The sequence below is a fragment of the Palaemon carinicauda genome, chromosome 15 (assembly GCF_036898095.1).
Source record: "Palaemon carinicauda isolate YSFRI2023 chromosome 15, ASM3689809v2, whole genome shotgun sequence".
NCBI lineage: Eukaryota > Metazoa > Arthropoda > Malacostraca > Decapoda > Palaemonidae > Palaemon > Palaemon carinicauda.
In genome coordinates this window covers 17,603,547-17,619,695 of record NC_090739.1, presented here as the reverse complement: position 1 = coordinate 17,619,695, position 16,149 = coordinate 17,603,547, and the positions used below count along the sequence as shown (strand labels likewise).

Below are 16,149 nucleotides of genomic sequence, written 5' to 3'. Positions count from 1 at the left end.
AAGATCCTTAAAAAAATCATCATGATTTAATTAAAGTCCATAGGAGGCTAAGCAGCTTTAGGCTCCACTCCATCTGACAGAGTCCTCAAGGGAATATCAGTAGGAGGGGGAACAGCAACTTCCTCATCTACAGGAACCTTGTCCGATAAAAGCTGAGTGTCAAGCAAGGGAGAGACCTACCGTGGTGGCAATGCTTTACAAGCAGAGTCCACACTCACTGGTGCATTAGTAGCGGACCAGAACGCAACGTCATGTAACTGCTTGACAGTCTGTGAACTGTCAACAACTGAACTGTCAACCACAACAGGTGAGTGAGGACGCACAGCGTCCACTCGAGACTGTTTTGACTGCCTAGACTGAGCAGTCAAAACAACTCTAGAATGCGGAGGTTGACGCACAGCGTCAAAACAAGTCAACTCCGATTGTTAGTGAACGTCTTGAACGTCAACAGGAGCCTCAGCAAGTGGCCTAACGTCCAAATGCGGCTGAAAAACCACACGAGACCGCATCGAGTGTGGTTCTAAACAACCTGACTGACGTGACTAAGCTACGCCAACGTCAACAGTAAGCACAAAGGAACGTTAGGTTGGCTGAAAGCCAGGATATCGATGAGATAAACGGCTAGACTCAACGGACTAATCGGCAGAATAGTCTTCCATAAGGGAGGCAAGCATATACTGCATGTCTTGCCATACAACCCATTAAGGATCAACGGAAATGGTTGTGGTAAGAGACGAGGGTAACGTCTGTGACCGCAACACTTTGCCTACAAAAAAAGACTCTCGGAGTCTGTGTTACGCTTTTGTTAGGCGGCGAGCAGTTATCCGATGACTGCATAGGGTCAGAGCTGTCCTAATGGTTGTAACCAGGACGCTGGACCTGTCCTGAAAGGACTGACTTTCGCTTAAGGGCTTCGAAACCTTGTGACAGGTTTCTTATGCGAAAAGCCTTCGGATGACGAGGAGAAACAACGTCTCTCTCGTTTTATGGTAGGGGAGATCTTGGTAAGATACACCCGATACCATGGAGGGAAAACGTCTGTTCGTTGGTCAAGGCCTCTCGAACCCATAAGTCGTTTGACATTACTTCTCCCCTGGGTTCGGGAGCATGTAAGAGGTCCCGGACTAGGTGAACGACAGGCACGAACAGACAAACCCTCGGACGCAACACTAACACTTTGCGCATATCACTTTATCACTTCGATTTTCTGTTTTGCACTTATTTCACTGAAATCGAAACTTTTACTGATTTCTACCTGAAACACGCAATTCTACCCTTCATTAAAAGGTAGTAATTGCGAAATCAGTCGTATAATGCAAGCTCATTGATACCAGCAAAAAACAGAAAACATATTTTAAGATAAAAAAATCAGTGGCTGGGAAAGAGACTAAACACTAGTTCATATAACTACGTTTTCAATCTCTCACCGCACATAGCCTGGGGACGAGAATAAAAAACTAAAACGTTTTATCCTTCCTCCCCTTAAAACGACTAGGGACGAGAGTAACACGAGAACAACGTCACCCGCTTGAACGGAACGTTTTCTCTCCTCTCTCTCCCTCCGTCTCTATCTCTCTCTCTTTCTCTCTTGATTTCGCACCTAAGAGAAGAGCCCAATTATATTTCGTCAAAAAAACATGTTATTTGACTAAAGGAAAAAACTGAAAGGTTTTTCAAATAAAAAGTTCCTTTAAAATAGAATTTAAAACATTTAAGCTAAGAAAGAATGAACAAAACGTCAGAATCGATTTACTCTTACTGCAAAGTGAAACCGTGATACACTCTCTCTCTATCGTAACGATAGAGCGCATGTTGAACGTCCTGAACGTCAACAACTGCGTAGCATAAATAAACTAAACGTTAGTTCATCTTTGAAAACAGTACGAAGACTATCAAAGAAATTCTTTCATAAAATATTACATTTAAAAAGTTTTAAATCCTTAGCTCTTTAAAAGCTAATTACGATATAAAGGGCTCAACGTTGATTAACTTCGGTTTCCAAGTTAGGACCGCCTACTCTCAGGAAAGGTCTATATAAACAAAACATTAAAATTATTTTTATATGTTTATAATAAAAGGAAAGTTAATCGAAGAGGCCTAATAAAGGCGGAGAGATATAAAATATATAGAGGAAAATCTATAACGTGATATAATTACTAAAAGCCTAAACACACTTCCGTCTAAGGGAAGGGTCGGCCATTTAAAAGTGAAAGAAAGCCCATACTCTCTTTGTCACCATAATTAAATCTATCCAAAACGAATTCAAGATTTAAGATGAAGATAAAACACCTGCATAGCGAAAGCTCAAAACTAGAATAAAGTACTTCACCAATTAGTACGTCTTGTCGATAGCTCGACAGAGAGAAAATTGAGTCTTTTGTTTACATTGAGTACTGGGTATCTGGACGACAGATGGCGCTGTTGGGCACACCCGCAACCTGTGTAGCGATCGCTGGCGAGTTTTTACCGTAGAGTTGTCTGTCGGGCAACAGAGTTGCAGCTATTATAATCACCGGCTAAGTTAAATATTGAAAACTCCCGAGCAGTACGGTGCATAAATTCTTCTGCTCGGAGATGCTTGTCTCCACCCATGAAGTACAAGGGACTCCACTGGGGGATGGTACCTTTGATGTTGAGCTGACAAGAGAAGTGGGGCATTAGGGTAGTTCTCTCAGCAACTTGACTGGTACATCAACATGGATACCATTTGGCAAGAGGGCAGCTGAGATACATGAGGCTCATCCTAAGACCTGATGTCATCACACACTTTTCATTATTTGGAGAATCAGACAGAAGGGAGGAAAGGCGTACATGTTCAGATTGTCATGGCAACTCTAGTCCTTCAGGTGTGGACCGCACCCGTCATTGATTGCATCCGAGAACCAAAGCATCTCTGGAGGTGGGGAGTTGAGTGGAACTCCCCCGGTGAGGTTTTCATTGTTGAACCACCAGGAAAGATGGTTCCCTACATAGCACAAAATGGTATGGAAGATTTTTGGCTGCCGACCAGTGATGCTAAACACTACTGAAGTGATCGTTGGTTCAGAAGTTCATGTAAAACGATTTTCTCAGAGGAAATATATCCATAGAGTTCTCACTTGTACAAGAATGGTTGCGCTACCCCTTGGAGCCCGCTGCTTATATCATCTGATGGGAAGACTCTTGCTGCAGCCATGTATATCAACATGCAAAGGTACATTATTCTCTGTTTGGCTGTGAGATTCAGGACTTTCCTGAATGTTCTACGATCGTCAGATTCTAACAAAAGGAGAGCAGTCGATTTCAATACTGAAGCAACCAGCTCATGGAAGAGGCTTGGGCATGCCAATTGTCAACATAACTAAACAGACATACAGTCGGACCTCGGTATTCACAGGTTCTGTCTTCGCTGTTTTAAGAATCAACCGTTCCCTTTGTTGAACCAGGGTTAACAGAAGGAACGGAAGGGATCCTCGTCAATGATACCCTTGACGATGACCCGGAACCACTAATCCCTTCGAAGGAGAGCAGTATAAAAGACACACGGCCTCTCGAGAAGTCGAATAATTCGTACTTAACCCGGACCGGGTGAGTGTAAGGATTGTGGGTACTGCCAGATGTACAGTATGAGAGGAGAACTGGGGGAGCCTCTCGAAAAATTCTCGTTATAAGGGGATTAACGGCCAGATCTCCTAAGGAAGTTACGAGCAAGTACTGTACATTACAACGCAATAAAAGATTCCCTCTCACTAACGGCCAGATCTCCTAAGGGAGTCTCGAGCAGGTGTACACACACACACACACACACACACACACACTCTCTCTCTCTCTCTCTCTCTCTCTCTCTCTCTCTCTCTCTCTCTCTCTCTCTCTCTCTCTCTATGTGAAAAAAGTTGAGGATTTTGAAATTGGATTATTGTTATTTAATTATTGCACCGTATGCTCGAGCTGGCGAGTGGACTGTTATCATATCCATTTCTGGGACGTAGTCCAACGTTACATAGCAGACAACTTTCAACTACTGAGGTGCTGTGGCAAGTTCAAATGAGGCTGAACTTATTGGGTTCCTCTTATACAAACTGAGTCTGTGTTTTGCACGTTGATACACTGACCATTGTACAGGGGAGAGAAATATTTCTTTGGTATTCATGTCTTATTGAATTCCCCGGTCTAACCATTCACAACAATCCCTGGAGACCACACGGCATCTCCCCCTAAAAAAGGTTTTCCTTCGTACAAACTCCTCTATTTATCCATCATTGGTTTCGTTAGTACTTCTGTGGATTCAACACATTTTACAAGCTCTTGTTTGCTTGTATATTGAGGGATAAGGCTTCCACTAAACTGGCATAAATGAGAGGCTGACACATGCCTTATTCAGCCTTTCTTGAGTTCCTCTCCACAATCTGTCTCTATCAAGTCTTATCTTGAAGTTTTACTACATTTATAATGTAATACACAGGATAATTCTTGTATGGAGACTAATAAACACCCATAAAAATCTATACATTTACCTCGTAAACAGCTCCATTTTTCAACTGAGGAATAACTCCGACACTAACAGCCGACTTCATACCATCATAGCCTATTTTATATTTTTGAAAGAACTCACGATTTTTGTTCTTAAATTCTTCAAAAATCTCTCTGGAAAAGGAAAGATTAATTAATGCATATAATTATTTTCACAAAAGAGAATAATATTAATTCAAGAACATTTTTTCTATTCAGAAATTAAAACTTCATTAAAAATGTAAATATACCGAAGATATTTTCTAATATACGGTACGTTTATAAACAAAAAATTATAAGAAACATCATTCTTTAGCTTCAGTTCTTCCATTTACTTAAAGACTAGCAGACTGAAAATGTTATTGCATATACTGTAACATACAGTAGTGATAATGCATTAACAATGTCATTTTCCCAATATTGACAATGATAGAAAGAAACAATAATTGGAAAGGCAGTGCTAGGATTGTGCCATGGCCAAAAAAAGAAAGATGCTAATCAAAATTGGAAACAAACCAAAGGAAATAACACTAGCGTAAAACATTAGATCCTGGACTAGGCGCTGAGCCAAATTTATGCTTAGTAGTTTTGTGTTGTCAATGGTACCAGTAGATTGGGTTTGTGCATGTAATGTACCACTATATAAGGGTAAGGGAGATGTGCATGAATGTTGTAATTCAAAGGGTATTAGTTTGTTGAGTGTAGTTGGAAAAGTGTATGGTAGAGTAATGATTAATAGGATTAAGGGTAAAACAGAGAATGCAATCTTAGAAGTACAGGGTGGTTTTAGAAGAGGTAGGGGTTGTATGAATCAGATTTTTACAGTTAGGCAGATATGCGAGAAATATTTAGCAAAAGGTAAGGAAGTGTATGTTGCGTTTATGGATCTGGAGAAAGCATATGATAGAGTTGATAGGAAAGCAATGTGGAATGTGATGAGGTTATATGGAGTTGGTGGAAGGTTGTTGCAAGCAGTGAAAAGTTTCTACAAAGTAGTAAAGCATGAGTTAGGATAGGAAATGAAGTGAGCGATTGATTTCCGGTGAGAGTGGGACTGAGACAGGGATGTGTGATGTCACCGTGGTTGTTTAACTTGTAAGTTGATGGAGTGGTGAGAGAGGTGAATGTTCGAGTGCTTGGACAAGGATTGTAACTGGTAGATGAGAATGACAATGAATAGGAGGTAAATCAGTTGTTCTTTGCGGATGATACTGTACTGGTTGCAGATGAGGAAGAAAAGCTTGGCCGATTAATGACAGAATTTGGAAGGGTGTGTGAGAGAAGGAAGTTGAGAGTTAATGTGGGTAAGAGTAAGGTTATGAGATGTACGAGAAGGGAAGGTGGTGTGAGGTTGAATGTCATGTTGAATGGAAAGTTACTTGAGGAGGTGGATCAGTTTAAGTACTTGGGGTCTGTTGTTGCAGAAAATGGTGGAGTGGAAGCAGATGTACGTCAGTGAGTGAATGAAGGTTGCAAAGTGTTGGGGGCAGTTAAGGGAGTAGTAAAAAATAGAGGGTTGGGCATGAATGTAAAGAGAGTTCTTTATGAGAAAGTGATTGTACTAACTGTGATGTATGGATCGGAGTTGTGGGGAATGAAAGTGACGGAGAGACAGAAATTGAATGTGTTTGAGATGAAGTGTCTAAGGAGTATAGCTGGTGTATCTCGAGTAGATAGGGTTAGGAATGAAGTAGTGAGGGTGAGAACAGGTGTAAGAAATGAGTTAGCAGCTAGAGTGGATATGAATGTGTTAAGGTGGTTTGGCCATGATGAGAGAATGGAAAATGGCTGTCTGCTAAAGAAGGTGATGAATGCAAGAGTTGATGGGAGAAGTACAAGAGGAAGGCCAAGGTTTGGGTGGATGGATGGAGTGAAGGAAGCTCTGGGTGATAGGACGATAATGTGAGAGAGGCAAGAGAGCGTGCTAAAAATAGGAATGAATGGCGAGCGATTGTGACGCAGTTCCGGTAGGCTCTGCTGCTTCCTCCGGTGCCTTGGATGACCGCGGAGGTAGCAGCAGTAGGGGATTCAGCGTTATGAAGCTTCATCTGTGGTGGATAATGTGGGAGAGTGGGCTGTGCCATCCTAGCAGTACCAGCCGAACTCAGTTGAGTCCCTTGTCAGGCTGGGAGGAACATAGAGTGGAGACGTCCCCTTTTTTGTTTCATTTGTTTGATGTCGGCTAACCCCCAAAATTGGGGGAAGTGCCTTCGTATATGTATGTAGTACTCACAAGAAATGACACACATCCAAGGTTACTTGATATTTTGATAATGGGAATACTAATACTAATCAGACATTTGAAGTGAACTCAGCTGGCATTAAGGCTTATCTTCTTATACAGTACTTCTATTTAAAAATGGATACTTTATATCATCAATAAGAGAAAATACTAACTTACCAAGAGAAATTAGTTCATTTTTATAACAGAAAATATATTATTTCTAAGGTAATACTTGTACTATTGGTATACTATTTTCAACAGACTTGTGACGTCATCACAGTGAAAAATTGGTAGTAAAAGTGAACAGTTGTGAGTCACATAGGTCGTAAGGCAACAACTAACTACACGTAGTCGTCGACTTACGACATATGTGACTTATGACTGTTCGACTTTACAACAATTTTTTCAGGGTGATGGCGTCACTAGTCTATCTCAGAAAGACTACGCTAATATGAAAAATATTTCCTTGAAAATAATCTATTTTCTTATATAAAAATAAATTGATTTATTTTTGTAAATTAGCATTTTCTTTTATAGATAATATAAAGTATCCATTTTCAGCAAAAAATATATCAAGAAAAGTTTTAATATCTCTAGAGTTCATGTCAGGTGACGTAATATTACACGCGGAAAGCGACCGGGCAATACAGAGATTTTCTTCCAATATGATAACGATAAGTATTAGTATTTCCATTATCGAAATATCAAGTAACAATAGAATATTTTGTGGGTCTGTATGGGTTATTATGAGTACTACTTAGCATAAATGTGACTCTGCACTAGTTTTATTTAATCTCTGATAATAGATCGATATTTATCTAAAGAAAGTACACTAATAGTACAAATAGTTTCTTAAAAATTACATATCTGTTTTTACATTACATTAAATTATTACGTTTGTTTGGTAAGTTAGTATTTTCTTTTATTTCTTTCTAGCGAAGAAAAAAAAAAAAGGATTTACATATTTTGCAAGTCATTCTTTGTAGTTTACGTAACGTTTCTTGTGAAGTCATATTTCTGACGGAAGCGTGCTGGCAAACCGAATGATTTCCTTTCAGCGTGTTACCGAGTAATCTTATTACAGTATTTCCATCATATTAAGTTTTTAAGTGGTCTGTATCAGTAGTTATGAGAATAGTACAACTTACCGTAAATTCAAGAAAAAAGGTCTGATGACGCCATATTTGGACACATTACTAATATTCCCATAATCGAAACATTGAATATTAATACAATGAATTTCTAATAATGTCCAAAGAAATATGAAAATTCAACAGTGAATTGAAAATCAAAAGAGAGAGAGAGAGAGAGAGAGAGAGAGAGAGAGAGAGAGAGAGAGAGAGAGAGAGAGAGAGAGAGAGAGAGACTAATAATAAGTTCTATAAATAAACTGGATGGAAACTGTGATACCCTATAATATATTGGTGCTGATGTAATTTTCATTATGGAGAGATTTTGAATGTTAAGATAATTATATAAACAAATCTGTGTTATTCGTACTGAATGTGCACATAATCGCAATACGATAGCATTGCCTTGAGATCAGCTGATGCCTACCTAAAGTAAATCAAAATTATTTGTTGATTATTGAAATGCTCAAGAAATTGAAAAATAGAATATAAACATGCTTTAATAAACTACAATTAAACACAATAACGTCAAATGAAATATGAAGGCTTAATAATGAGCTAAAAATTAAATACTGTATGAAGCTTTAAAAATAAACTACCTGTATGTGCGCAAGCACACACACACTCACAGGGAAAGAGCGAGAATGTTTTTGCCTGATAACTCATAATAATGGCTAAAAACAAAGAGAATGAAAACTGTGATTTCCTGTTACATATTGACGCTGATGTAATATTTATCATGAAGATATTTCAAATAAGTTAAGAAATTATATAGAAAATACGCCATTCGTTTGTACGCCATCTTTCGATGGGATAGTGGGACCTTCAGATTAGCTGATCATAACCAAAGGTAAACAAAATATGAAGCAATTCTTGATTGGTAATATGCTTTTGAAATAGAAAATTATAATACAAAAATACATTAATAGAGCATATGATATCCTATGAAACAAGAAAAATAAAATAATGATAAACAGTAAGAAAATATTGATAAAATATGATTGAGATGATTGCTGAATTATAAAGCATCCTAATAAATCTACCAAAGCTTCACTTTTTTAGTTCGACATACGTTGAAATCGACTTAAGGCACGTCTCTCGGTCCCTATCTTTATCGTAATTCGACAACTACCTGCATACTGTAATGCTAAAAAACGGATTTTGAGCGAAGCGAAAAATCTATTTTTGGGTGAGATAGCCATGTCGTCCTGATGGAAGGTTCCTTCAGTAGCTTGGTATACATGACAACAGTAGATATTCCCAGAGAATTAAACTAAAGGTTTCACAGAATTCTAACTTCTGGCGCGAGTACCCATAAGGTTTCCCTTTAGGATATCGTATAACAGGGGACGTATGCTTGATACGCCACATAGCTATCTGCACCCCACATAGCGTTTACGCTTCGAGGGGGAAGTGTGGCAAGTTATGGGAGGAGCCGTTACTTAGTTCTCCTCCGTTACTGTTACGGTACTCTGTGACGTCATAACACCGCCATGTTTGCCGCCATCTTGGCTGACGTAACCGTTGCGCGCCTTCCTCATTCCTTCTGGCGTTTAGGCCAGCCTCCATGATACAATAAGATTGGGAGGGGCCTGTCAAGGCCTGAAATAGAGAAAAGGGCGGGTCCATCAGGACGACATGGCTATCTCACCCAAAATCCGTTTTTTGGGCTCAAGCCATGTCGTCCTGATGGAAGTGTACCAGAGAATTAATGTATCGTGGATTTTTCCCTTTTGTAGTGCCTTCGACTTCTAGACAATATTCCTTTGGTCTGATGACCATAGAGACCTGTAACATTTCTGTTACATGTCACGACAGATAAGCATATACCATGTTACTGCTTCCTGGGCCCCCGGCAAGACAGTCCTATTTGGACGTAAGGAACATCTTGAAGTTACTTGATAGAGGAACTCACCTAGTATCGGAGATACCTGCCGGTCCCAGGGTCAGATAGAAGAAGGTAAGTACAATTGTGTTGGAACAAATTACCTTGGTCTAGATGAGTTTGTATCAATAAGGAACAATATTATAACATTGTTCATACCATTATTCAAATAAAGAGGTAAATAGAATTCTCTAACAGTGTTTTTATTTCCATTGTGAGGGCGAAATGAGACGCACAGGTAAACAAATTCTATTTTATTTAGTTGAATAAGAATTAGCATACAAAAGCAATAAAAATGTAATGGAATGCAATTAGCAACATAGACTTAAGACATCAATAGAAATGGGTGTGGAATCTGAAAAGGAAAATTTGCCATCACACACATTAGTTCCAGAGGAACTATAAAGTATTTCTAGAAAGTCTTATATACACTTCATGTTAAAAACATGTGGCACACGTGTTTCTGTCTATGTGACTTCACCTTTTGTATAAGAACAGTCCGTAGTGTCACAAGGTGGCACTTAAAAATCACTATGTTTCGCACTAGGGTCAACACAGGCACCCATAGAGTTAGAGTCCCGAATGATTCACTGTTCTACGCAGCACTAAGCAGCAGGTTTTAGCACACTACCTGCAGCTACCACATACCGTTTGAGCTCGTGCACCTGCTTCACGTAGTGTTTGAAAAACACTCTGGAGGACTTCCAGCCTGTGAAAGAGCGAAGACTTTCAAAGTCCATCGACTGGAAGAAATTCAGGGAAGAGGCGACTTTCCTGGGATCGTGACCTGCAGGTGTACTGTCAGGATCCGCTCTGCGAATAAAGTAGGTAATCTTTGCCCTTAGTTGTTTGAGTGACAAGTCGGACCCTGAAGTTTCCCCTTTAAAGAGCTGTCCTCCGCCAAAGTCTGAAGTTTGTCGAAGATAGACCTTTAGACTCTCCACTGGACATAGAGAGAAATCTTCCTTCAGAGGGCAGATTCTCCAGGGGCCCCACCTTTTAGTGGGTAGCTCGTTCTTGGCGAGAAACGTTGGGTCAGGAAAGAGGGTAAGCTCACCCGTTTCAGCGAACTGTATCTGGCCCTCTTCTCTTGATAATGCCACAATTTCACTGACTAGGGCTCCCGAGGCGAGAGCAAAGAGGAAAATCACTTGTTGAATCAAATCTTTCAGAGGGCAAGACTCATTGTCCAAACTTGAGGCAAAGTGGAGCACCTTATCGAGAGATCAGGAGATGGGTCTCGGTGGATCTAAGTCTAGCACATGCCTTTGGCAGCTTGTTAAAGATGTCATTGGACAGGTCTATCTGGAAGGCATATAGTAATGGTCTTGTCAAGGCTGATTTGCAGGTGGCAATCATGTTGGCTACCAGGCCCTTTCCATGAAGGTGAATGATGAAGGACAGACAAAAGTCTATAGAGATTTCTGTAGGATTTTTAGCCTTGACAAAGGACACCCATTTCTTCCAGGATGACTCGTATTGCCTTCTGGTAGATTTTGTTTTGTATTCCTCTAAGAAGTCCAAGCATTTCTTCGAGATCCCAAACCTCTTCTTGACGTCTAGGGGGAGAAAATCATGAGATGAAGGTCTCGGGTTTTCCTTGATGAAGCGAAGACAGTCAACTTCTGAACTTGCTGGGAGAGAACTGGGTCCGGCAGGGGAATTAGCTTGGGTTGTAACTCCAGGATTAATGGGTACCAGTTGCTCCGGGGCCACTTGGGTGCCACTAGGGCTGCTGTTCCTTGGAAGGTTCTCAGCTTGATGAGGACTTTCAGCAGAAGGTTGGGTGGAGGGAACAGGTAAATCTTGGACCACCTGTTCCAATCCAGGGATATGGCGTCCACCGCTTCCGCTCGGGGGTCCTCGTATGGGGCCACGTAACGAGGAAGTTGCTTGTCGCTCGTTGCGAAGAGGTTCATCTGCAGTTCCGGGACTTGTAGGGAGATGAAGGAGAATGAGTCTGCGTCTAGGGACCATTCTGACTCTATCGGGGTTGTTCTGGATAGAGCATTCGCCGTCACGTTGCGGAATCCTTGTAGGTGAACTGCCGACAGGTGCCCTCTTTTCTTGTCCGCCAAGCGGAAGATGGGTAGCAACACTTGGTTGAGTTGGGGCGATCTTGAGCCCTGACGGTTGAGACATCTGACTACAACGTCGCTGTCCAGAGTCAGACGGATATGGACTGAGGAACGTGGAGACAGCCTCTTCAGAGTAAGGAGGACCGCCATGGCCTCCAAGATGTTGATGTGAAACGTCTTGAATAGGGAAGACCATGTTTCTTGAACTTGCCGTTGATGGGAGTGACACCCCCCATCCTTCTAGAGATGCATCCGTGTGGATAACGACCGATGGAGGCGGTAGTTGAAGAGGTACTGATCTTTTCAGGTTCTTTGCCTCCGACCATGGCTTTAAGAGTGAACGAAGCCTTGTTGGCAGAGGTTTCTTGAGATCTCTTCTAGCAATGGATGCGTATCTTCTCCCGACTCCCGATGCATCCTTTAGCTGTGCTCGTAGCACTGGGTCTGTCACTGAAGCGAACTGGAGGGAGCCGAGCACCCGTTCTTGTTGTCATCTTGAAATCCGTTTGGATTTTAGGAGTCTCTTGACAGATCCCGCTATTTCCTTCCTTTTCTTCAGAGGGATGGAAAGATGGGGTGACTGAAGGTTCCAGTGGATTCCTAGCCATTGGAACTTCTGAGCTGGAGAAAGTCGAGACTTTATGGTGTTGATCTTGAAACCCAGATGTTCCAGGAATTGGGTCACCTTTCTGGAAGCTTGCAAGCATTCTTCTGAGGATGCCGCCCACACCATCCAATCCTCCAGGTAAGCCACCACCTGGACGCCTTGTAAGAGTAGCTGTTGGACGATCGTTTCTGCGAGCTTCGTGAAAATCCTTGGGGCTATGTTGAGTCCGAAGGGCATGGCTCTGAAGGTGTACTGCCTTCTATGAAGCCTGAATCCTAGGTAGGAGGAGGCCTGGCGATTCTTTGGAATGTGCCAGTAGGCGTCTGCCAAGTCTATTGAGACTATGTAAGCTTTGGAGGCAGCAGGGCTCTTTTGTGCTGAAGAGTCAGCATTTTGAATTTGTTGTTCACTAAGAACTTGTTGAGAGGGGACAAGTCCAAAATGACTCTGAGTTTGTTGGAGTCCTTCTTGGGAACACAGAATAGTCTTCCTTGGAACCTGGTGGACTTTACCCTCTTGATCACCTTCTTGTTCAAGAGTTCTTGGACGTATTCTTCTAGGACGAGGGTGGAGTGTTGGAAGAATTATTGGAAGGTTGGAGGTGGTGTTACCCAGCTCCACCCTAGTCCGTTCTTGATGATGCTGTGAACCCAAGGATCGAAGGTCCAACGATCCTGGAAGAGGCGGAGTCTTCCTCCCACCGGAAGCATTTCATTGCTTCTGGTTTCCCGAGGGTTTACCACCTCGGCCGCCTGCTCCCCTTCCTCCTCTCCCTCTGGATGGACGTCGAGAGGAGTCTTTGCCGGAGCCTCTACCTTTGGGACGAAAGGTAGTTGACTGTCTTTCGTAGGCTGGCGTGAAGACTGGTGACTGAGCCACCACCAGCTGGGGCACCAGCTGAAAGGTCTGTTGGGGTTGAGCCACCAACTGGGGAGCAGCGGGTGTAGGAAACTGGCGTTTAGCCTGACGCTGCTGAGGTCTGGGCTTGTTAGTCTCCTTCTTAGGTTGGGGGCCCTCATCCTGAGAAGATTTCCTCTTCTTTGACATGCCCCACTTCTGGAGAAGGTTCCGGTTCTCAGTGGCGGCTGTGTAAACGACCTCTTTCACGAGATCGTTAGGGAAGAGATCTTTCCCCTAAATGTTGGAGGAAATCAGTTTCCGGGGCTCGTGTTTGACGGTGGCATCCGCAAACACGAATTCTCTACAGGCTCTCCGGGCCCTGATGAAGCTGTAGAAGTCCTTCGTCAGGGTGGCGAGATGGGTCTTAGCCAAGACCATGTAGAAGCCTGGGGTCCGTGTGTCCCCAGCCATCGTCTCCATTTGGACTTGAAGAGAGAGGGAGGCAGCCGGCCTCTCTTTCGTGTCCAGCTCCCGACGCAGAAGGTATTCGGAGAGCTTGGGGAGGTTCTCGTTGAACTGCCGTCCAGCGATGTCAGCCTCCAACTTTCCTACAGAGGAAGTTAACTGGATGTCTTTCCAGTTCTTGTCGTCGGGAGGGAGGGCGAGGGAGAGGGGCCTACATTCTTCCAGTGTAGGGCAGGGTTTCCCTTCCTCCACCGCATTCAACACTGCCAACAGGGATTTCTCGGCAAAGGAGCAAGAAAGAACGGGTGTTTCTTGTTTAGGACTGGCACCTTGGAGTTGGTGTAACCCTTACTCTTGAGGCAGCCGGCCAGAAGAGATTGAGCCTTTGCATGGTTAAAGACGATGACCTCCTTAGGCTCGGTTTCCTCCTTGGAAACTGACTCGGACTTGAGACGGATGTAGCAGTCCGGGTATGCTTCGAAGCTAGGCGAAAACTCCACCTCTTCAAGGGGAATGGCGCCTAACTTATCGTTGACGAAGATGCGTCCACTCGTGATAGTCATGTGTTCTGCATGCCTCCATGGGTTGGTCACTGAGCAAGAGGGAAGATCCTTAACGGTGATCTTCCTCGGGGTCTGTTTCGACAGACGAAGGATCTCCCTCTTGAAGTCTTCGTCCCTCTGGCGAAGCTTTTGGTCCAGGAGTGCCACCAAGGCCTGGAGGTGATCCTGGGTGTCCACTCTCACAGGCGTAGGAGTGGAAGAAGTAGAGGGGACAGGTTCCGAAATCGCAACGGAAGTAACAGAGGGGGCGCGGGCGCCATCACCCTCGGAGTCAGGAGCCTCCGTATGCTCCTCCTCTTCTCGACCCTCGGCCATCAGGGTCCTTTCGGTGGTGTCCGACACTTCCGACATTCGTTCCACCTCATCAAGATGGAAGTCTTGAAGTGCGTCCGATACGTCAGGTTCGACCGTCGGCTGGACGCAGGGGATCTCTGGCTTGGGGATAACAGCATCAGCAGATGCCTTGGGAAAGAGCAGAGCTCTCATCTTCTCGCTAGGGAGATAGGGCCCCGTGGCGTTCTTCTGGAAACCATGCACCCATTTGCGTAGTTTCTCTCGAGCGATGTCCCTGGCCTCATGGAGCAGGTCTTTGCAGACAGTGCAGACCTGCGGGTCACAATACCGGAGAGTCCCTTGGGCAACGAAACAGCTGGCGTGGGTTCGGTACGCCAGGTGGCCATAAAAGTCCGGGTGCCGAACGCTGCAGAAGGCGCTCTCACACCGGATGTACTCCTCCTCTAAAGAAGAACGGGGTACATGAGTCTACAGAAGTCTATATCATTGACTTGAAGTAATCTTAGATTAGTCTTAAAGTAATTTTACTTACAATATAAGATTCCTTTCCAAGTGTAAGCTTAAGATAGGTAAGCTGAAATGAAGCAGAAAAGACACATACTTGTGCATCCCGCCCAGCCATTGCCGTGACCCCACACCATAACTAATTCATGGGGCTCCTTCAGGGCACCCTAAGAGGGGGAAGGGATATCCACACTGGATAAAGCATAGCTTAGACTTCCTCCGGGGTATTAGTAATGGTGAGAGGGGGAGCTGAGCTCATTCAGCAAAGAAAGAAAGGGGGAGAAATGATTCTCCCCGATTCAGGTAGGTCCCGGCAAGGGACTGTGCATGGATGCACAGAGTATGCTAGAAGAATTTACTGCACATCTATACACCATAGTTTTCTGACTAGGGTATGTACTACACCCTAAATGTACTGGCTATCGTATATAATTATACAATCGACACTGCCGGCCCTGCGCTGGCAGGGTAGAGATGACAGTCCACTGAAGTAGAATGATTAAGAGGTGCCGGCAGCGTGACGGCGTGCCGGAAGCGCGCTGGCCGCTGGCAAATCTCCATCGAGGGGGAACCCCTCCCAGCCATCAGTCTATGTGGCAGAGAGAGGGCGAAACCTCAAGATGATGGCAGATCGCCGGCACGTCGGCGGCCCCCGGCAGTCGGCAAGCAGCCGGCGTAGGTATTCCAACACTGACGTCAATCAATGAGATAGAGAGGATACCGGGCTAAACTGACGGCTGTTGCCGGCAGGGTAGAGTGGCAGTGGACCGGCACTGATAAGATAGAGAGAAAGAATAGAAGAAGAAGGAGGGAAGGGCGGTAGCTCACTACCCAAACCTCGTCTTCTTCCGGGAGGAGTGTTCAAATGAAAGGGAGAGGATGGCAACCTTTCATCCAGCCGTAACAGAGCCGGCAGTCAGCTAGAGTTGCGGGTGGCGGCCCAAGGGAAGACCGAAGAACGCTCCAAGATAGTGAGGTCTTCCGCCGGCAGACAGACCTGTCATATGCTATCCCATAGTTCAACTATATGCAGGAAGCCTAGCAGTTCGGGCTAACCAACGAAAGGACCGA

The 16,149-nt window shown here is 43.8% G+C and overlaps 1 protein-coding gene across 2 annotated transcripts in view; it reads right to left on the bottom strand.

Annotated features, from left to right (window-relative positions):
- The window catches only part of LOC137654496 (protein argonaute-3-like), a 188,513-nt gene that overhangs the window by 137,699 nt on the left and 34,665 nt on the right, over positions 1-16,149 (bottom strand). For both annotated transcript variants that reach the window (XR_011046643.1, XM_068388165.1), the window contains exon 3: positions 4,494-4,623. Coding sequence is in view for 1 of the 2 variants with exons in the window: in XM_068388165.1 (XP_068244266.1) it covers positions 4,494-4,623 (130 nt within the window). In the remaining variant the exon portion in view is untranslated. The remainder of the gene's footprint in view (positions 1-4,493; positions 4,624-16,149) is intronic.